This window comes from Rhea americana, unplaced genomic scaffold (genome assembly GCF_003343005.1).
Source record: "Rhea americana isolate MKP2758 unplaced genomic scaffold, rheAme1 scaffold_109, whole genome shotgun sequence".
NCBI lineage: Eukaryota > Metazoa > Chordata > Aves > Rheiformes > Rheidae > Rhea > Rhea americana.
The window spans coordinates 221,633-245,891 of record NW_028185139.1 but is presented as its reverse complement, the minus strand read 5'-3'; the positions used below and the strand labels follow the sequence as shown (position 1 = coordinate 245,891).

General features: G+C 39.4%; 1 protein-coding gene across 1 annotated transcript in view; it reads right to left on the bottom strand.

The window, feature by feature from the left end:
• Nucleotides 1-24,259, bottom strand: part of MRPS5 (mitochondrial ribosomal protein S5) — a 59,544-nt gene that overhangs the window by 3,249 nt on the left and 32,036 nt on the right. The window contains exons 6-9 of the mRNA XM_085311262.1: nt 13,264-13,354; nt 8,865-8,911; nt 8,040-8,097; nt 7,025-7,087 (exon numbers count right to left, since the gene is read on the bottom strand). Of these exons, the coding sequence (XP_085167388.1) occupies nt 7,025-7,087; nt 8,040-8,097; nt 8,865-8,911; nt 13,264-13,354 (259 nt within the window). The remainder of the gene's footprint in view (nt 1-7,024; nt 7,088-8,039; nt 8,098-8,864; nt 8,912-13,263; nt 13,355-24,259) is intronic.

Sequence of the window (24,259 nt, the reverse complement as noted above, 5' to 3'; positions counted from 1 at the left end):
TAAATTGCCCTTCTACTTTGAAGTTACAGAACAAATGACAGGCTTTAGGCAATGCTGCCCTTTGGACTCTGATTCCTGGTACAAAAGGAGAAGGACCTCACAGTAGAAGTAACGTCAGCGTGTCCCATCCCCGGGGAGGTTGCAGCTGGATCAGGGAGGCTAACAGTGCCTTCCTAAAGGCTGAGATTGTRCTCAAGACCTCTGTCACATGCAGCGCACAGAAACGGGGGAGGGTCCTATGTCACCTGCAAGCAATAATGCTCCAGCAAAGAMGACTGGTCTGAAGACAGAGTCGCTGGGAAAAATGTTTAGCACACACTGGCACTGGTGTCTCTTGCTGCCTACAACCACGTTTTATTTTACTCAACTCTTGGTAAGCAAAGCTTTGAGCAGCTGAGGTGGGACTGGAGCTGCCAGCAGGTTGAGGAAGGCATCACTACACCCGAATTCAGACTCTGTAGTTCATTTCCAAAATGTGAACATGTTACACGCTGCCTGACTTGCTACGCAGCCGGGGCAAGATACAACAGCCCCCAAGCAATAGCCACAAAGAAGTCGTGCTTGTCCTATGTTACAAAGGCCAGCAGAATAGTATATACTGTGCGAGTGCAGCAGATTGCCAAGGTACTGTGCAGAGACATCACTTCCTTCTGGCCCCCCAAAGCAGTGTGAATTACACTCCATTGCTACCTTAGTGGCACAACGTGAAGAACTGGGCACAGAAATGAAGCGGATAACAGATTCCTGGGAGCTACTGCTACATTGGAAAGACGGAATAATAGTAAAATACTTCCTCTGTTTCTGGAGGAAAGAATTATTTTAATCAAGCTTGAAGAAGCAGTAAGCACTACATGAAAGCAAAAAGAGCGTTCAAAAAAAGTTGTGTATGTGTGTGTGTAAACCGCTAGAGAAATTACAAAAGCCTGTAATAATACAAATTTGGAATTTGTAGGGGAGTGGGAGGGCGAGACAACTATATTGCAAACTCAACAAACGCAACAGAGGTTTCCATCTCATTTGCATCCCTCTCCATCCTAAAGTGTTRTATTAGCTCAAATGCATAACTACAGTTCACTAGCATTAATTGCAAATGCCTTCTTAGACTTGCTAGATTAGGGGTTTTTTTTTGGAAGTCTAGTTTTGCTCTCTTGTTCCCCAGGGAGACTTGTTTCACGTGGCCTAGCTCTATTAATCTTTGGAAACAGGTTTGTGATAGTTCTAATGTATTTTACTTAAGAAGTACAAAGACAGCTTACAGATTAGTGCATTCTCCAGGACAGTCTTGTGGCTGAGAAAATAATATATTCTAGTGCTGCACGMTTTACTGTGCCGATATTTCCCTTATTCTTCTAACCTATAATTGGTAAACAAACTATAACCCTCCAAAGTMATTTATTCTGACATTTGAGAAAAATATTGTTTTCTATGCTAGGAGACAGAATCAGGTTTTAGATACAATTACATGTGAATGATCTCTGAAAGGCTGTTTGTCAAAGTTTCATTTCCAGGGACTTAAAGCATTTCATTTTTGGTCTTTTGCATCTTTGCTGTTCTCCCACCTCAATTCCATCAGSTTTCTGTAGATTTTTAATACATGATACTCATCAGCCAGCAAATTAGTCAATCAGTCACTGAACAAAATTTATTCCTAATACAAAAGCAAAGGATTTCAACCGCAAGTTTTGACCRTGGAAAAAAAGTTGTGCTTAGACATTTTTAACTTGCCCACGGCTCTCATGCTGTATGACTGCAGTTTAATCCAGTGAGGCCTATAAAAGACAATGGAGACATCTAAATATTACTGAAAGCTGCTTGCACTGAARAATACACACAGGTAATCAAGAGAAGATGCATTTAAAATGTACTCCTCCTATGAACTACATTTTCTGAGTTCTCTCTATTCCAAACACAACCTGTTATAAGCAAACAATGTTAGATTTTCTGAGTAGCCAACTAACAGGATCCTCTTTAAATCCACACTAAGGAACCAGTCTACTCTGAGTTAAGTTCACATATAGACATTCACATTACATAGCTCTTTAAACCTGGATTTGTACTTGTCTAATATATTGTCCTGACTGTAAGACTGGGTATTTTTCATTTTACAGAAATGATAAATAAATTCAAGAAAAGGATACTTAAGGGTCACCTTAGCTTTTCTAATAAAACATTAGGCTTTCTTGTAATTATTTGTTGAGACAGTTGCCTGAGTGCTACATACAGGAACTGGGAACAAGCCAAATATAGGAATCCACCAGCTGTAATTACGTGAATTCAGCACACAGCACTGCCCCACGGCGATGCCACAGCAAATGGGAAGAATCTTTGATACCTTAAAGGAAGACAGTGTACATATACTACACCTAGAGGGAAAAACATGAAGAGCTAATTTCTCAGAGTACAGCTACAAGTATCAGTGCTGGGCTTCACAGCCCTTTAAATCCATTTGCATTTCCCTTTATTAATTCACATTAGGAACTGATGTGCACTACTCACGGTAGTGGCCTCAGTGTGGCCAGCAAAGTACTCTCGTGACTGCTCTGAAGTGTAAAGAACTATCACAGATGAAGATTAAGAGCTGCTCACATCCCAAAAGACAAAATGTTTTGCAGCACAAGCAAGCAACCCTGRGCAGCTTCCAGCCCACCAGCACATGCTAGAAATAGCAGCTCTGGGGCATGGTGGTGGACACAGAGCCCAGAGCCCGCAATGAGCTTGCTCAGCTCAAGTTACATCTTCTTCTGCARTGTCTCAACTAGTCATGTAACCACTAAACTACAGTCAGCTCCCTCTGCTGCCAYGAATCTGGCCTTTACGGTATAATACAGACCTCAAAGCCTGGCAGGAATTAAGGAAAAAATCAGGAAGGGCTTTATCTAGACCGTCCCTACAAACTCCATTTTTGCACGGACATATGACCCGAAAACAACCTGTAACATTATGAGGACGTAACGATGCATCTCTCTCTCTCACACACATGCACTCAACCTATAGTATTTACTGATCTGTTGCTACACTCTTGAGTGAGCCCAGTGGTGCTTATCCGGAGCACATCGGATTTTTTTTCTTAGACAACATCAAACCTTCTGCAAGAAATGCAGGACTTATTTCAGCAGTTAAACAGGATGGAAAATGTTCATTATGTGGAAACGGTTCTCCTAGTTTTTGGAGGACACTTGCATATATATATATATATATATGTATATATATATGTGCATATATATTTATACACACACACGTATATGTATACATGCATATACACACACACATATGTATATATATGCGCGCACACACACACACACATATGGATATGTTTTGCAACTGAAAACGCTGGCAAGATACTCAGATGGTGCAAAGCATTGGCCCAAACTGGCAGCGAGGGAGGACAGAGGAAGACCCAAAGGACTGGTCTGTCTTTCAAAAGAGAAAAAGAGGGACTTGGGACAGTACAGATCAATCAAGCTTAAATTCAATGCTCAGACAGGCATAGAACATGCYATTCTCAATCAGGTTTTAGGTGCTTGGAGAACTGTCCAAAAATGCCCAGGCATGCTTAACGCCAAACTAACCAAATTCTCTTCTCTGGAATGGATGCTACCTTAGGACTAAAGTGCTAATGGATTTTATATTCTGACACAGTTCTGCACAATTTTCTCACAAAATAAACAAAGGAAGTAATGACCATACAAAAAGCATCACTGAAGCATAAGTCCCCATTACCCGCAGCCTGCTACCAAGCTGAGAGTATTCTCCAAAGAAGATCCTGCTGAGGATCTGTTCTGTCTTTAGTTCCTGCTAATACCTTCATTAACAACTTGGATAGTGAAAAAGAGACTGAAAAAATAGGTGGAGGACCCAAACTCAGGAAAGGCTGCAAGCATTTTGGGGGGGTGAGGAAGAGAGGTCAACACAGGCCTGAAAAACTAGAAACACAGTCTGAAATGAAAACACGGATATTTAACAAAGGTCAATGCAAAGTGCTGTGCACACATGCAAAATGGGAAAGACTGACTGAACAGCAACAGAAGAAGGATCTGGGGGTTATAACTGACAAAAAATAAACTAGAAATCAGCAGAATGATGCTGCTGCAGCACGTCTGAAGCCTAGAACAAAATACACACTAAACATTTTTCCAAGTAAGATCAATCAGTAGTCTTCGTATGTGAAGTTCAGTGTGTAAGAGTAGTGAAACAATATTCCTGGGCAGGGCAATAGGAGTCTGTTAGCTAGATAGATCCTTTCTAGGAAAAAAAAAAAAAAAAAAAAAAAAAAAAAAAAAAAAAAAAAAGGAGGCAGTGGAGAGGTAGTTTGTTTCTCAAAGCCAACAGCAAAATGGCAATAAAAGAGGACAACGGTGTGACGGTGTGGTGAAGTGATATTAGTTGTAAGGTGGCCCTAGCTGCTCTTGTTTCCGAGGTCCAGGAATGCAGCACATCAGACAAGGTGGGAAGGAATGTCCTATTCTGTGTCCTACTGAAAGGAAATAACAGCATCTAACGAGAACCAACCTTTGCCATTTAACAATAATAGCATCACTGTTTGTAGGCGCATGGTCAAACATGTAGTTCAGTTGCGTTATTCCTTTGCATGTTTTTGCTTTATTATATTGAAGGCTAAATTGAAGCTTGTTAAAACTGATTATCTTAAAAATTACAGGTCAAGTTATGTAATTTATGACCTTGAGGGGTCATTAAATGCAGAACTGCAGAAGCTTAAATGAGAAGACAATCCAACTCRATGCCTGCTGCTTTGAGAAGATTTTTTAAAGCTCATGATACCAACTTTTCTGTCACACTGATTAAAAAAATCCTCATCTCAGAACCAAAATAATGTCATCTAGTAAAAATTGTGCTGAAGGTTCATAGCAATTTTAGATGCTTGCAAAATACATGTTAAAAACTTTGAACATTAATAATTATCTTCTCATATTATTAACATGACAGTACAGAACAAGAATATTAGCTACACAAAAATCAAACATTATGTCCAAAGTGTCAACCCTTCAGCTTACTCAAAGGTTGTAGAAACAGAACATAATGGCAGTTATTTCTGAAAAATTATCCCAGGTCTCTGACTCATTATGAGCTAATCATTAAACGCTCCTGCAATTCAGGTCTTACCATAATGAAACTAAAATGATTTACTAAGAATCATGTAGCTGAATTTATTTCCTGTTTGCAGGTTAAAACTACAGGACCCATTAGGACATTCAGCTGCAACTAAATCTGTTCTCTGCAAAACAGCCACTACCTATATCTGCTCTGAAAGCAAAGTTATGCTAAACAAGTTGAATCAGACATTTGCACATAAGGGTCTACTTCAAAGGTTCATGCAAAGAAATGACCTTGTATCATCACTTACGCTCTTTAAAACAGAAGCTGCCTAGAAGATAAAGTGAACCACACCCAGAACTGCAATGCATTAGAAATAAGCTAATCTTTAAAAACTACTTCATATGATAACAGTTTTTACAGTACAATCCTGAAAAGCATGATGCCAGCTTTCATGGTTGCTGTGAACGTATCCCCCAGCATCGCCAGAGGCCGTCAAAGCACAGATTGCAACAGCTCTGAAGGTGAGAAAGGGACAGCAGAAAGTCAGCACTGCATCCCTCCTGTCTTGAGAGGGCCAGTGCTCGAGTGGAAGCTGGTAGGGACAGCACATACGTGACTGAGTGGCAATGTCTGCTAGACTGTGCATCTCTCTGGCCAAAACTGAGGTGAGAGCTACCATGGTCCTCCCTCAATTTCCTGCCCAATAACACATCACCTGTTTGCTGTGTCTTGCTAGGATGTCTACTTAGTAAATTGTCCAGGGAAGCCTGGGAGGAGGTGAGCCCCCCTTCTCCGGTGCCGAGCTGCTGTCACTAGACACGCTGGGATGCTGTGCTTCACAATTATCAACAGTGACTTARTACCACTGTGGCCTGAAAATACTTCTCTGAAATACTTTTAATGTATGCAGAAGAACAGATTAAAGAGCCAAGAGCCACCAGGTGTGGACTCAGTACTACTTATATCTAACCTAAGGGAGTTTAGAGAAGCATCTGTCCTTACTACAGCCAAGATCAAAGTGAAGGTGAATGGCTTGCAAAGACAGAAATCAAACTCTTGATCAAACATGCTGCTACGCAACAGCAAGATGGTCTTTGTACTGGTCTGGCGCAGCGCAAGCAGCCAGGGAATTTCACTAGACACTATACCAGTTTCCACACTGGGYGCTCTTGATAGGCTTTTATTTTAGGGAAAAATAAAGCAGTAATGGTTTTGATGGAGCAGCTGGGTGGATGCTGTCCTGGTTCCAGCTCAAGGCCATGGGTAGTCTAAGACTGTTGAGGGAGGATTGCTGCCCATTCTACCCCAGCTTGGGATTAAGGGGAATGGGCACATCAGTGGGGTTTTGACAGATGCTGCTATTCRAATGGCATGGATCTGAAACACTTGCACTCTGATTCACATTTGAAGCACTCCCAGTATTGCAGACTTAAATATCTCTTAACCTTGTCAGGAAAAAAGTGACTGAAAAAGTGAAAAATAACWGAATGAGTCCATCAGCTCTCCATAACATGCATGGGGTGTATGGTGGAAACAAATGCCTACAAGATACTTCTAAAGGCCTTTGCCTCCAACAGTTACACTATTAGGAGGAGATGAAACTTTTCCACATTTTAAGGAATTCAGAGCAGRAGGAGCTTCAATTTTGGAAAACAGAGAGAAAAAAAAACAAAGTACACAGGGAGACATGGACTGGAAGCCAAGAGGAAGGGGAAGTAGTAAGGGTAAAAGAAAACCAGGAATTAGAGCATTCCCTTCCCCAGTGGGAAGGGCAGAAACACTGACTTATAAAAACAAAAATGAAGTGAGCTACAGCAGGAATTTCTAATGAAAAACATTTAAGATATGGCAGACCAGAATCAGATGACATGCCTCTGAAGTAAGTGAACATTGTACAAATTTACCTTCTTCAAATAAATAATAGGCAGTAATTAATAAAACTTCAAAATTTCCAAGCAGCTTTAGTTACCTTTGTTTTGCTTCTTCATGCGGATGGCTGTCCTTTTAAATTTCACATTAATGTCATGGTAAACTTGAACAGAGGGAGAGAAAAAAAGCATTATTATAGCATAATTGTTCTTTGCAAAAAGGTTTTAAGCTAGCATACCTAAGGAGTGCATTTCTTTTTCAGAAATCTGAACAGGCAGATAGTTTTGCTCTGCTTTGAGGACTTTATTAAAGAGAAGAGTTAAGCCAGGTAAAGTTCTGGAGTAGATTAAGACTGCTTACACACCTGTGAATATTACTTYACTGTTCCACAAACAAAATCAGAATTCACTTGGAAAATCTGAAGTATGCATCTAATCATCCTCACTTAGCTTTGAAGAAAGCTCACATGCAATGCACTTTAACCTTCTTCCTGGTATTTACATTTTCTAGTAATACAGCCTGTAACCTAAAATTTCCCCTCAGGCTTCAGTGTTCTCGGATTCTCCATACATGAGAGTTACCATTTCAGCCTTCTCTCTGCTTCATAAGGAACTCTAGACTCATTTTTTTGGCGTGATGTTGTTACATAAGACTTGAAGAGCCTGAAATAACTAAGTTCCCACTATGCATTAAGTATACACGTTTTAAATATGGTGGAGGAGGGAGAGTGCAAGGGAGCTCAATCTCTCGATTTAACATTTTAAAAACAATAGCTCATATTATGAAATGCTAACACAACTTTTTGTCAAGCACCTTCCTGTAATTGTTGGTACAGGCCTGAATAAAAGTAAACTGCGTATTTATCCCAGATAACAGTGACCTGTTTTACACAAACTGACAGGCTCCATACTCTGACACTACTGCTGTCCAGCAAAAATAGTCTGGGGTCAAGATTTCATATAGCATGCTGGAGAAACAAAACGACACACAGAATAATACAACAGCCCCCAAAAATGTTTTAGTTAACATCTCTTCTTGCTGTACAATGAGCTGTTGGCATATTCAGTACTTACTGAAACTYAGAGAAAGGATCTAAGAAAAATCATAATACTTACTTGTGTGGTTTTGATACAGCTCTATAAAATGTAAACAGCGTATCGCTTTGTTCTTTGCCTAGGAAAGAAAGACACAAAACAAATTTTTCCTAGAATTTTTCTGCAATGTATTTGGAATTCACTTTTGTTCAGTTACTTACATAGGAAAAACAAGGAAGGAACCTCAAAAAAATGGGTTAGCTGCATCTAATCCACTTAGTTTATGGAAATCAAAATGCTCTATGCAAAAAACTTTTTTCTCCTAAYAGAGCCAACTTCTTAATCTAGTAACAACTATACCAAGCTTTATTTATTTTACCATTGCTATTGAGCATTACAACACAAACTAAATTAGTGTAGATTATAAGTAATACTTCGACATCTAAAGGAGCCTTAATAAAGTCTTTATGTGTATATATAAGAGAAAAATACCTACACAACTGCTGTAAAAACAGACCTTATATGCTATACAGGTATGAGCAATAAACAATCAAAGGGGGACAAGCATAGACCATAAAAAGGTGAAGGAAGAAATCTTTTTTTCAAAATTATTTTTAAAAGTACTTTTTCTTGTTCCTACTTTCAAAATACCCCAACCTGAAATCAAAATAGCTGGAAAAAATACAAAAATTACCTGAACCCTTTGTGCATACAAATTATGTCAGAAAGCAGGTGAAAAAAAATGAATTGTGTATTAACAGAACCTCATTGCATAGCAACCTCCCTACAYCTACAAAGATGGAAAAGTCATATACGTGGACATACTTCCACATACAGACCACAAAAGATACTGTTTTCAAAAACRCATAGGTATGAAATATTTGTGCTTATTTTTAATCAACATACTTTCCGTAAAGCATTCATCCTGTCACCTGCTTTTCCCACTGCAAAACCTGCAAGAYAGAAAAGACTCATTTTATTTCTCATTGAGAGATTTGAGAGATGCACCAGGCAGGACCTTGAGAAAGCCAAGGGAGAAAAAAAAAAAGAAGAGAATTTTCACAGTCAAGTTTAGTCCCTGTTATTTCTACTCCATTGCACAGATCATACTCAGAAAATGACTCAGAGAAAACCACATTTAACAGAAAGCAAAACTTAGCCATTATAAGTATCTATCAACTGAATGCTGATTGGTTCTACCAAAGAAAGATGAGTAAGGTTTAACTTAAAGACATTTCTTTTGTGTATTTGTTCCAAATAACTGAATAACGGTGATTGCTTCATCCAAAAAAGCAGTCTTCTGCCTAGAAGGGGAAGGAAGGACAAGAAGGAARACGATGCAGATATACCTGCCGCATCTGTACAAACAGTGGCTCCAAGACCCAAAAGGCAAAGATGACTGGGTTTGTATTAGCAAAACGGAGAACGTGAAAACCATGTTTTACAAACAGAACAGCGCATTTGCAAAAAAAAAAAMAAAAAMAAAAAAAAAAAATCCCACTTGTCTGAAGAAGAGAGAAAAAACAGACTGTCAGCTTGCAAACTGGTGCCTGGTCCTCTCTGACCTGCTGATATTTACCAGGTGAACTGTGGTAGCAATGAAGAGATAGCAAAGCAGCCTCAGAGTACTGGAGCTGGCTCAGTGCGAGGCATCAATTGACCACGTTGTGGGAACAGGAGGATGTGACAACTGCCAGGATCAGCTCCGCAGTCCACCAATGTCAAGACAGATCGACTTCAAATCACTTGGATCTTAAATCCATGGATTTAGCTGTTGTGGTTTTTTGGTCTTTCTGTTGTTGTGTTGGCTGGGGCTGCGAGTTACCTCTGCCWCGGAGCCTAATCCAAAAATCAATGGGCAGTGACCTGACAGCCAACACTGACTCATTCATTTCTTGCAGACCTCACAGCAGAAATGGGCTGGAAGAGATCTAGGAGAGCAACAGCTCTGCGAGCGAMACGGTGCTGCAGGCAGAGAGGACGAGGCAGCAAGCCTGGGGGCTGGTGTGGAAGCAGCAGATAGTCCAGGGTAGCGACTGCCTTTGGCGTCCACCCAAAACAGCTTCTCCTATGCGCCTACTGGGCTCCCAGAGGCAACGCAGCTCTATCACCTTCTAATTCCTACACAAGAAAATGCAAGGAAACTGTGCTATTTTACACTTGCGTGTGCACATACACACACACACAGAGAACACAGGAACAGAGTGAAGTCACTGCGAAGTCAATCAGTATAAAAATGCCAAAAATGAGGTCACCTGGGTAGCCTCATTTCAATCATTCAAAAGATATGCATTAAAGTGAGCCTTTAATAACACGTTGACATATGTTTCATGAAAATGCCTTTCAGAGAAGAGATAGGCAGCCTTTTTCAGACCCCTTTTTTTCCTGCAGGAGAACCACACATTCCTCTACATATATATATATATATGTATGTGTGTACATATATATATATATGTATGTGTGTTTACATATACATATATATATTCCCTCTTCCCCCTCCAAACTGCAGTTAAAATTCAGCTTGAGGCAAACATCTGGACTTGAATCTTTCAAAGAGATGAAATTCTGCAAAACTGTAGGCAACTGAAAATATGCTTGGCTTATTAAAGTTTCACATACATCCCATAAGCAGTGGTAGCTCCTCAGGTCATAATAAAAGGAAACTGTTTATATTCAAGAGGCAAATGCTTTATGAGTGCATATACACTCAAAATTCTCTGCTAGTCACACAATGCAAATGCAATTTCCTGTCCTCTGTCATCAATACAATGCATCCTATATTCCTGTCCCCTAATAGATGCACATGACTTGGATTGTTTGCTTCAGAACTATTCACTTTGTTTTTTTCCTTTTTTTTCCCCCAGCTAAATCTCATTTTAATTCTGTATAGCTTTCTTATTTCTAAGTCTGTTTGAGGTCTGACAGGAATTTTAATGTAGACTGGGGTTTAAATCCTCAAGAGAATGTACAGAAAACTATCTCCTTTGGGAGAAAAACTTAGTGCTTTATATTCAAGGGTGCTTCTTAAATAAAACTTACCCTGCAAAAAACAACAGCTTTAACTCATGGTTTTCATACTTGAAAGTTGAGAGAAAGATCAACACCATTTCCTAAAGAACAGAACTGAAAACAYGCAAGAAACTCCATGCAGTACAGAGTGTAAAAGGCTATACAGCTCTTTTACTAATCACTTTACGTWTAAGAGCCATTAGCACTATCTTTTATAATTTTATCCTCACATCTTAGCCCACTTAGGCTTAGAATCCRACCAACCCTGGCTACCAAAAGCAAAATATGTCCTGTCAAATAAAGGATGCCTAATAATTTTTGTAACTGACACAGTGAAATGCAGGACCTCGAAGGCACAGAACTGTGGGGGCAATTTTTTTTAATCTTTTTAATTGCACCTGCTTCTCTACATGAGAATTCATATCAACAGTGATAACTGAATCAGAAAAGATGGTGGGAAGTTTTCTTGCAACTCTTYACTTTGCACATAACCCCTTCAGAAGCTTCAAGATAGTGAATTTTTGTTCTCCCCATTCAGTAAAAAATGATTCCGACCAGTTCAAAGGCTCTTCTGCCCAAGATTGTTACGCACTTCACTTGAAGAACGAACCGTGACTATTTACTGCAGCATTTTGCAAACTTCTGGGAAGGGAACACCATACAACATGCCTGGTCTCAGCCATCTACGCCTTTGCTGTGTGCGAGCTTACCAATGTCTGAAGCAATAGCATGGTGTCACCTGGGACCTTCTCGGCAGGACTGGTTCATCCAAGTTAGATGCTGCMCTGAGTTGCTTTGATTGCTTCTAGAAATTGCTTGGACAGAGCTACTCTGCAGCACAGTCATGCTTAAGAGTTTTCTTTCAAGGGAAACAAAACTCTATTGAATCCCTCCGGCCAGTATCTTTCTCCAGTCTTTGCAGAAGAAAGTCTCTGTTTACAGCTGGGGCATTAGATCCTTCATAATCTCATGTTTCTTTCAATTTGTCTCATTTACTTTATGCAGTTTACAGCATTTCTACGGTTAGACTTCAAATCAGCGGCTGGAGAGACCTTTATAAATAGAAAACCTACAAATGGGTCAGGCCATAGATCACTCAAGTTRCTATGAGACTGAACTCAAAAGGCTGTGAGTATTCTTTTTTCACTAGAAGTCTCAACAAAGTATTTTTAGGAAGCCCAGAAAGTGAATTTCTTATGATTGAACTTCTACAAAATAAGGAAGCTTCCTGAAAAGGCTCAATGTAAAAAGAAATTTTAGAGTCTTCTGACAGATTCATTACAAATTTCTGAATCAAGATAACTAYCCATGCTAGCTGAAACTACCAGTGAGCAAGTCTTTACTCTTAAATCAGAAACAATAATACTTACAAGGTATTATGCTGACGTCTATGATGTCAGCCTAGTCAAAAAAACCCAACCAAACAAACAAAAAAAAAAACAAAAACAAAAAAACCCACCACTAATTCTAGCTAGAAAACAATGCAGAAAAGGGTACAACCAGTCACACTGTCCTTTGCTGCAGAAGGATCAGAGCTGTTAGGGCAAAGGAAAGAAAAAAACAAAACAAAAACAAAACACCAAAAATACCCAAACAACTTGAAAGTGAGTCTCAAAACCAGAAAACAAAATCCACACCTACTGAGTCTCATTTCTTTGTTACTCTACCTGCTCTACTAACGATGGWGGCCCAGGTCCAGTTTAGTTGAGGGGATGAATATTTCCCGGGGCATGTCAGCCCACCTGCGATCCCAGACACCTTCTGCAGGCGCCTATCGCTTTGCTTTACCGGAGAGGAGACAACTACACTCTGCAGCTAGGTGCTTCAGGTTAGATGGAATGAATGCAGATTTGCATGGCTGAATACCATCCCGCTTTCAACACACATTACCTACAGCAAAATGAAACAGCGTACAGGAAAGCCTACACAATCCCTTCTGATAAGATCTGCCATTGGCAGGTTGTATTACTCTAGAAATAAATAAAAATTGTTTTTAATCACTGGACAGGATATTCCCCAATCCTAATCATGTATTATTACTCTTCCCATTATCTTTTATACAAAACAAAGCATCCTAGTGAATACATACATAATTTGATTATAAAACATACATTTATAGATGAATGCTCTCACAATTCTGACAGGTATTTCAATATTGCCTAGTGGAAAAAAGGGGTAAATTTTCTTTTGCAAAAAGAGAATGTATAAAACATCCCTTTCAATCACCATGCCTCCTAAAGTCTTATTCCAAGCAATGATTAATGTGGTACCTTTCACACACATTAACTGCACATACCTGCAGCCCCTTTTCCATTTCCAATAGCAACTACGGCACGAATTGATTTTTTTCTGCCTTCTTTTGCTTTCATACAAAACACATTTTTCACCTAAAGAAAGAAATACAAAGCAGCTTGTTATGACACAGTTCAATTGTATTTTTTTCAAGAGTCAGTTTATTAAAAAGACATTAGAGGTTTATGATGAGACCTCACAATATATACTGCTTTTGTGAATGAATCTCATCTGCAGTGGGACACTGGCTTCAAGGTATTAAATATTTAAATGCTGTAAAGAATACATACTCAGATATGCAAAAAGTTATTTCAGTGCAGTTTCACTAAAACATCCCCTCTTGCGTTTATCTGCACAACAGATATTCTCTAACGCCATTAGCTTCAAGTGCTATTTTAATCGTGATGAAAAACTAGACAGTAAGGAAATAAAATAAAATAAATTAAAAACGACATTAACATCCCCCTCACCTCATTACATTTTAACAGATTTTAGAAGCACTCTGAGGAATTGCTCAAGGCAGGTTGTTGCTTTACATGGGTTAAGGCCTGGGATTCAGATCTTCTTGCAGACAGCAGAAGGCACTGATTTGCAGCTCTACTCATTACTGAGATGGCAGCTGCTAAAAAGATGACTTCATTTAAGAGAGGGGAAGAAGAAAAATGGTATCTGATTCCTGGAACCAGAACTGTTAACAGAAGCTCTGCAATAATTTCAGAGATACAAGAAAACCATTTAGGTTGGAGGGGGGTGGGGGGAATACAATAGTCACTGGGGAGCCAGGTGGCCTTATGGTGAGTATTTTGGAAAGCTAGATTTGCTTCTGGCTCTCTGAAGTCTTTTAAACTCACCACTTTATAGTCTTCCCACTTTAAATGGTCTAATGCATCATTTGAGATCCTTTGTCTATTTAGCTGCTGCTCTGGTTTCCTATAAATTTTCCATAACATCCTGGGTATTGCCTAACTGTGCTAAGATTTGTGTCTCAGAAGTACTAGTCAACATATACAATTTACTTCATGGTCCATTCTGTCTTTCCCCTCAAATGTGTCAAGGCCTACTTTCCTGAAGCACCAATATGATTTCTATAAATTATTACAATAACTGTTAAATTAAGCATGCATTGTTAATTTGTGAATTAAGCAGTGTTCTCCCCTTTTATCCATATATAGTTCTTCAGTAAGCTGGTTTGGTGGTAGCATTATATATTTGTAAGATTACCACAAAACATTTGGGCACAGCTTTACCATTCTTGCTGACTTTCACACAAAAAAAGTTCACTGACTGCAATGGATACAGATTAGGAATGAGCAGTTCCAAAAAGTCCTGTTCTTGTTTTCATTAAAATAAAGAGCAGGTTTATTTCAAGGTACATACATGTTCCAGAGAGCGCTTCACAGAAGTACCAGCTTTGCTATTTGCTTATTCCAAGCTATTTTTCTTTCCATGATCTTACAGTTTACAGTAACATGCTAAAAAGCAAGCCCCTTCCCCCCGAAGATGCAAGTACTTGGAAAAATAAGCTATTTACAGAAAGTGTGCAATAATGATGGAAGATAGAAAGGGGATTGAAACAGCGTGATGTTCTCTCCAGAAGCATCAGCAGTACACTGGTTTTGCTCTATGTATACTTGTGTCTCCAAACACCAATACGAATAGGTGATTGTACAAAACCAAAAGAAGCTGGCATGCATAACTGTCAAAACTAAAGGACATCAATCTCTGCTGGACTCTCCTTAAACCTTATTCTTTTCCCTCTCCAGAAGGTGGCAATAAGGACACGCGCAACGAGCTTCTGCAGAAGCTGCCTTCCAGAAACTGCACTTGTCAGCTGTTTCGGAGCAGCTCAGAAGAAAATCACGTTCAGGCACCCAACATCATCGGTCCTATTGCATCGCTCCTCAAACACTGCCAAAGCCTTTCAAGCTCGCTCGTGTGCACAGGCAACCACAACTGCTGGACACTTAGTGTCCTCCTATCATCCCCTCGCCCAGCCCTGGGCCACCTCACGTTGAAAAGCTCCTTTGGAGCACATTCAGCAGCGCTTCCTTTCCTGCCTTGAATTAAAGCCTGCAGCCCAAAGCGTATCATTAAGCTGCAACAGAATTAATTAATACACAATTAACAGCTTGCCACTTTTCAAACAGCATGGCCTCCAAAAACCAACTGAAACTAAGGCACAATTACCCTTATTTACTAGATTTTAATTTGAGCCAGATTTAAAGTCTGTTTAAATTTGCAAACAGATGCATGTTCAACCTTAATCACAGTGTACCTCAAACTGACTGTCTCCCTACATCCACCATTTAATGCTAACAACTTAAATKCTGCTTTCTTTGGAGGGCTGGGGAAGAGCAGTACCTCTGAAACAGAGCATGGAAGCACTACACACATTTATTCAGAGAAGAGGAAGAGCAGAAAGCAACAGTCTGCAAGGTGGATGCACAAGAGTGCAAATACAAAGGTGGGGGGCCAAGGGTTACCATGATTTTGAGTGCTCATTGACTTTGGGCTACCCTCCTGATACTGCTGGTGTTTAGCAGACAGTGTCCATGCAGGCTGACCTTTTCCCAGGGCTTAAGTTCTTCTGGTCCAACTCTTCTCTATGGTGCAAGGTCAGAAAACAGGACTGGAAGAAAAGTGCTTCCATGCGAGTAAGTGTGGAGAAGCTCAGAGATGCAGCTAAAAGGCTTGGGATGCTAGTTATCCAGAAAAGCTGAATATTAGAGTTGTATCTCTTGTGTTAGCTCAATCATGCCCTTAATCTTCTCTTCCCCATGAAAAGCTGAAAGCAGAGCAGAGGTACAATCCAGAGACTTTTAACCACAGTTACAGAACCTCTCCCAGTTATACCTTAAACCTACAGTACCCAAAATTTCCATCAGAAATTGCCAAAGTTAGCTGGAGGGTGCAACTAGGTTTACAGACAAGTGACAAGTGAGTCAAGGCTAACACCAGTGTCTTCACATTGCAGCCTTTTCCACTGTTTCTGTTTACAAATCGGGTATACTGCCTGACCTGACCCTTCTTATCAAATAGCTTCTTGCAATTAAACACTGTGTGCCTAAAAGTGTGCACACGGTGGGCAGCAGCAAAGGCATTTCTTCAGGAAAAGGCAAATTAATCTCTCTCCTGCTAAGACTACTAAGATGTGACCAGTCAGTCAGTGAATTTATCTGTCCATGCCATTTAATGTATGTGTATGACCACTAGTTTGAGTAAATAAAGCATTTCTCTCTCAGAGAATTTGATTCACTAGCTGTAATCTCTGAGCAGCTGGAAGCACAGGGCAGATTAGAGCCAACTATCTTGTATATCATATCCAGCCCCTGAGGACACACTGACTAAAGATGCAGCAGTACCAAAATACTGGACTCCCCTACCCCTCACTCACCAATACAGATGAAGGTACCACCCTCAAATTCTTCTTTACCAGCAGGCCAAAACACTGAGAACTCCCAGAACAGCAGGAAGAAGTGCCATGTACAGCCCTGACCTCTCTTCTTCTCCTGTGACAGGTTGCRTCAGGTGCCAGTATCAGAGCTAGAAATTGCCGAAATAATTTTTGTTGTCTATCTACAGACGCTGTCAACATCATCCGGGGAACAGAAAACTTCCTAGTAGTTCTGAAAGCCAAGTCTAGAGCTACAATACCCCCAAAATACATTTTAGCCAACATGTCATTTGAAGTAAATTATTACTCAGAGAATACCACATATACCATGTAATTTTTCAGTCAAGTATGTCAAACAATGGATCTCAGACACTGTAATTTCATGCAGCATTTCCCTTTCACAAACCTTTTTTTGCACCATTTGCAGAAACAATAGCTGGAAAACAAATCCCAAAGACTTACAAAAAGAAATGAAGGTTTTGAATCCTACGCATTAAGGAATTGTATTTTTGCCACAAAACAATACACTGTGGTTTTAAAATATGGTTATCTGTTGCAAGTCTACCAAGATTAATTCTGGGCTTTTAAAACAAACATGTACTAATAGGTTTCATGCTACTTGGAAAATTGAAGCTATGGCCTTGTATTCTATTAAATTAACAATCTCTTATTGCATCTGGACAATTTATTTTTGTTTACAGGACACAGAACAAATGACTATAGTGATGCAGTTATCTCTTAGTTCTGTGTTTGCATTCCCTACAAATASCTCTATAGTTGCATGTACTTTCGAAACAATCCACGTATTAAGTTGCTGACAATCCACTTAGTGATACTTCATGTCCTTCATATCATTTTGGCCCAACAAACCTTATTTCTTCCGACTTTACTTCTGCTTCTCTCATGCCATCATAAAAGTACTGCTCCTTAGGCAAGTTGTTTCTCCGTGGCTTGGTAAAGAAAGTCATCCAGCATTTAGCATCCCCACTCCYGAGCAGTGCCAAAACACAGAGCCCTCCAGCTTTTACCAAGGGCTGGATTCAGAATGACCAAACCAGTATAGGTGACATTCAACTGCAAAAACACAAACCTTCAAAAGCAGCATGTTTTAATGCAAACGCATGCTTGGAGAAAAAAAAACGGAAGAACAAGCAAACAACCAGACTCACTTGGGCAGAAGTTGCCAGCTTTAAGAAATTACATGTCTTGCATGAACTCTTGGCATATCAGAACCCAGATATGAACTGACAATACTGTGATATACTTTGTGAAGTATATCCAATCTCAATGCAATTCAACTAAGAATAAAGTCTGTAAAGCATACTCCTGGAGATGACATTCAGAGATTCAGATTGACTCAAGATTCAGATGACAGCCCAGGATGGGGCTTCATTTACTACACACACACTTGACTATCAGACAAAATTATTCTTTTTGAAGGCTCTCAACGTTATCTTGATTCTTCGGAAAACATCACCCTCCCACTTTTCAGAATACCCACTCAATTAGTCTAGTACCTGGAAATATGCTATTTACCTTGATTTATTCTGTCTTAGGAAGAACCAGTTAACTATTTTTAGTTCATAAGTGTTAAAAAGATCTTTTGTCTTCTCTTCTTCCCTCCCTTCCCACACTCCTATAAGTTAAAAAAAAAAATAAATCAGGGAAAGAAAAAAAGGCAATAGGCAGTTCTATCTACAACATAATAAAGACTGAGAGAGATAACCCTGGACTAAAATAGCAACATAAAATGATGTTGACATCAAAGGACCAGAACACAGATAACACCAACATCCTCAGTACTTAGCTYGTGTCCTACTAAGCTCTGTATAGACTGAAGCCCCAGTGTATTCTTATCTGCAGGGTGCCTCTTGCTCTGAGGCTAACACCAGTGTCTTCACATTGCAGCCTTTTCCACTGTTTCTGTATACAAATCGGGTATATTGCCTGACCTGACCCTTCTTATCAAATAGCTTCTTGCAATTAAACACTCGCACACAAACCAGCGTTTCTTTTGTTTAAAAAGGTCAGTACTGTATTCTAACCACCTGGTTGAAAATGGGAACTATTCCGACACTGGAAAGATTGCACCACAGATCACTGACCCAGTTACAATGTGGCCACGCTTGTACAAAATTCTTCGAGTAAATTGACCTTTATTAGAATCAACAAACGAAAACAACCAAAAAAAGTGAACAGAAGAGGAAGGGATCAAAAGGTAGAGCTTTAATAGCCGGCAGAGGACAACTTGTCAGATAGCTGTGACAGCGTTGTCACAACACTATCAGACAAGGTAACAGATCTGTCCTTTGCAAAGGGCATTATTTTTTTTTTACTCCATCTGCTCCCTGAAAAAGGCCCCTGTCGTGCAAGATTCAAAAGGGCACTAACCTCATGTTATGAGCTTTCAGGCCTTATGATTACTAGGTCCCACTTTCTAATTCCAATTGCATGACATACTAAACGATGCTGTAATACACGATACCCTTTAGGCTGTTTTTTCACTATGCTACTGTGTTGATTTGGGAACAAGAAGAATAGTAATTCATTCGACAATGGATGATAGACGATACAAAGYCTTCTAGTTAGAATCAGAATGGCATATGCAGCCTGTCAACTATAGCTGTAAATTCATACTTAACAACAGTAAACGCTACCGTCGGTTTTACTCTYGCAGAACTTACCTCTGTGCATAATATACAAGCAAAACAGGAACTCTGCCTTCAGGCTCGTGGGGCAAGGAAGGAACGGGTACCTCAAGTCACCCCTCCCAAGGCACACGAAAACCAAGCGGAAAGCCAGAAACAGCAACAATATGCAATTCTTGCTGCTCTTCCTTAACGCTTGCCCAAGGTAGCTTTTTCTGTGACGACTTTAGCTCTAGCTTACATGAAAATCGCAGCCTGTCTGTACTCTATTCAACAAGCAGGGACAAATCAAGTTAGCTTTTCCACTGCTACTTTATAAGGCAATACCTTCACATATAATTTCTCTCACCTAACYGGTGAGCATATCCTTCCTGCTTAGCAAGTGAGCACAGCCTTTTGGTAACATGATCTTACCAGAAAGCGGCTTTTGCATTTTTGTTCATAMAACAGTCCTTTAAAAATAGGAGCTTTAATGTCCAGAGAACTGTCGAAAATCAAGACAAAGTCGGAAGAAGAACGAACAGGCTTTCAGCTTCCTTCTGGAAATTGTAATTTCCCAGCAATTGCTGTTTTAACCTCATGTGCTGCTGTGAATACAAGGATAATGGAAAAGGCATATAAAAATAGCATTATATATGTTATCTATTTAAAGTAAGACTACTAATAAGACCTGTTTATTTCAAAACCCGCACTTGTTATCAGAAAATTATGAGACTCATAATTATCTTGGGCTCATCGCTGGCTTTGGCTATAGAAATCTTTGCTGCTGCTGACATTTTCCTCAAAAAAAAAAGGAAAAAAAAAAGAAAAACCCACCAAACCCACTCCTGCTTTCTCCATTCACATCTGTGGCAACCTTTTAAAACAATACAGCCCCAGCTGGCTCCTAAAAAGCTTTCTTATTCAAATATAATGAAGCAATGAAACAGATTTCCATAGTACGTGGAAGCATTGCATAGCAAACTTATTTTGTTATTTAATCTAACAAATTTGACTATAAACAATTACACAGGTCCAGAATGGCCATCTTTAGTAAAATCTACTGTAGCAGCCAAACCAGTGGTCAGCTGAGACATGTCACAATAACAAAATAACAGCCGCTTTTCTCTAACGCGYCCTTTCAGCTAACTAAAAGCTCTGCTGCATGAAGGGGTGAGGAAGGTTTTACCACTTATCTGAAACAATTTCAGCAGAGGCATAATCAAAACAAAGTCAGTACTTATCCCACATTAACCTGAGTATTAAAAATAAATGTTGAAATCAGCAAGCTAAATATCAGGTCCTGAGACAGTAAAATGTATACCGTGGTATTACAGGAGAGGCCAAATCTTGCATTTATTTATTTATTTATTTATTATTATACTCAGGCACAGGAAACTTGAACAGAACTGACACTTTCCCCGTTCCTGTGCAGCCTGGGGATGGTGCCCCACGTCTAGTGCTTCCACGCTATACAAAGCCACACAGTGAAGAGACACACAATGAAGAAGTTACTTCTGGGCACCCAAAGTGAAGCAAAAAAAAGAGAGAAGATTCATCCTTATACTCCCTGCAGTCTTCATCCAACAACTGGCAGAGCATAGTAGGGACCTAGTGGGGCTAAAACCATAATTCTGCCAGGAGAGAAGCTCCCTATTAATGCATTAATTTGCAAATCACAAGATCTCCTGGCAGGGAGTGGGTTACTCTAGCAGCTCCCTCCCTGTTATCCTTAGGATATAAGAAAGGTTGTAAGAAATCAGACCTTAAGTGCTTGCAGCCCTTTCTTTGGCAGCAGCCAGTAACAAATGTCTAAGGAAGAGGTCAGATGTGGAATCCTACTTCCTCCAAACGTCGTCCCAGTTTTTAGCACTTTGTGGCTTAGGGACAGGGAAGATCCAGGAGTCGCAGATCCACATTCTTGAGGAAACAGCTGTTTGACTGCAAACTCAACAAGTCATCGTTCTCTGCTTACCTTCACAGATCTCAAGATTGAATTACTTCCTCTCCCTGAAACAGTCGTGGCATTGCACACCCTTCATTTATGCTCTATCATCGCTTCAAGAATAGGCRCTGAGGATTAGCATGCTCTCGCGCACAGCACATCTGCAGAACATCTGCCACGACCAGCACACCACGGAGATTACCCTTCATGAAAAAGGCTCATTCAGGCAGCCACTTCTGAAGCAAGAATTGCTAAAGGGTGAAGAACATGAAAATGGTGCTTGACTGAAGAGACCATCTCTTACTTGCTCCTCCATCTATTTCCTTTCCTTAGGGAGGAAACAGGCAGGACTGGACTTCCTTATAGTTGTTATAATCCCCCAAAATTTGCATTAAGGAAGTACAAAATATAACAACCTGAAGAATGAATACAACAAGAACACGATTTACGGAGTTAACCACATCGTGCATCAGACTATCTACTTTTGCCAACAGAAACGAAACACTCGCTGCAGAAGACAGCATCRTTTCACAAGGGTTGAATGAAGGAAAACCCAGAAAAGCAACAGTCTGAGAAGATGCAGCATCTACCTAAATAAAACACATACCAATTTCACAAAACTTTACAAAACGTCACAGCACTTCCTAATTAAACAACTTGTTTCACATTTAACTACTGACGAATAACTGAAGTGTTTTACCAATTTACGCAAACTCAAAGAAATTTTAAATAAACATACTACCTTTTTTAAGTAAAGAAACTGAAATTGTGCACATACGGTGCTGCTGTTTCATTACAAGATAAGGCAGGATTCAGAAAAAAAAGAAGAAAAAAAGAGAAATAACTGTATCTGCTTTCAAGGGAAGTTCCATGGGGAACTCAACTAAAAGTTCCCTTCAAACACAGACCAAGCTTAAAGCTAAACGTCCAACCAGACTTTGCTACATCACTTTAAAAGCCCCTCTGTCCAAAGATTCACTTACTTAAAGGAATTCTAATAAATTGTGTTTTTTTTCTAAAATCCACCATGACAATTCTGCTATGGGTACAGTTATTCCCCCTACTGATTCATCTGGGAGGAATTACACTGAGTTCCTCTGTCGCTTCAGGATCTCAAAGGCCATTAATTTATTAAGAAATTGAAAAGAATTACACATTTGTTCAACTATTCTTTTTGAACCAATGATTTTAAGTCTGAGATCAATGAATTAATTTTGCATTTTAAAATAAGCCTGCATATAAAGTATACGGCACAGATCAAGACATCTTATTATTGCTTACATAAGTGATTTTTGTTGCATTTATTATTCTCACTGTAATCCCTAAAATATATTTTAAATAGGAATTTGGTATGGCAATGGATTTATAATACGATCAGACGATCACCAGTACTTTTTTAATTAATACCATCTTTAAAAGTTGTTTTTGGAAGCCCAGACATATGCACACTAGAATATATAACATGCTATATAAGCATGCAATAGATAAAAATAACTCATCTAGCGTTGCAACAAACCATCTGTGACATTAAGTGTGAGTTTGCTTCTCATTCTATTTTCTATCATCTCTTATCCAGGCACACATGACAAATCTCACAAGAATATACCAAAATACTTGAGGAAACGCCAAAAATCTTGATACTGAACTCAATTTTACAGGTCTATATTCATATCAGTTTAGATATATTTAACTGCAAAAAGTGGAATCATTCTGAATTTGCATTAGCATTGCAAACTCAGAGATGGGATAAGTGAACATAACAATAACAGGACACGTAGAACATTAAATATAAACTGCCAGTTAAGATCAGATCCTTGAAAACATATGTTCTCTTAAGATTTAGACTAAAGTTCATTAATGGAAAAAATATCCCTCATTATATTAACTTTCAAGTGCCTTTAAATTAATCTGTTCTTGCGCATACTGCTACCACTTTACACATTCTGTTGAGTCTTTGAAAACTCGAAGTTGATCTTAAATAGCAATTTAGCTTTAAAATAGTGACCATTTCTAAAGAATAAAATAGCTTTATCAAGATAACAGAAGGGACCCTGTAAATATTCTTGACCTTACAAGCAAGGGCTAAATTGAAAGTGGAAGACTAAAAAATTCAAAATGAAAGAAATGATGAGGACTTGAATTCAGGAAAAATAACTGGCAGTAAGGCAAAGAAAGGTCTATACACTTAAATTCAAGGACAATTGACATGAAACTTGAAAATATTATCCATTTGGAAGGGCCAGTCATCACTCTGAGGAGTAGATGCTAGAAAGTGATTTTGCTCAATATCTGCACCGTCACCATAAAAGACCGCTGCCAAGGAGGGGAGACCTCCTAGGCAACACTTGCATAACGCTGCTTCTGGAAAAAGAGAACCAGAAGATGCGACATGAGCTCAGCAATGGTAGGATTCGTTACTTTTAGARATGATGAGAGGAAAGGATATGTGTTTTTAACTCGGGCAGCACATCCTCGTGGGAGTTCTCTGGAAGTTCTGCTGGGACAGCACTGTTCTCAAATGCATCCGATACGCCCTCGCATTACACAGAGAACGGTTCAGCTACTGCAGACGTATATCCATGGGCAGAATTACAGACTATTCCCAACTGCTGCCAGGGAGGAAAGCACAGGTCCATCCTCCTGCTTCTTCCCTACATATACTGTTCTCTTGGAGAAGTTACACAGACCTAATTTCACTTCATGGCAGTATCAGAAGAATATCCTTTGGGAGCTTCATGTGTACCTTTGAGGGTAAATTTGCCCTAATGTTAATAATTACATTACTTGTAAAGAAAAAAAAAATKAACAAAAATGTCTACAGATCAAATGAAACAGACCTGAAAATTCATAAAGCAACGTGCCCTCAAGCAGCACTTTTAAAACCACAGAATCACAGAAAAAATGGTTYAGAAGGTTTCTGATTATTTCTCCTTATTTAATTCTTGACAGATTTACTTAATCTGCTGTTAAAAACCTCCAGTTATAGAGATCCTGTGCACTCCCAGGCCTAGCATTCAACATTCTCTACTGCACC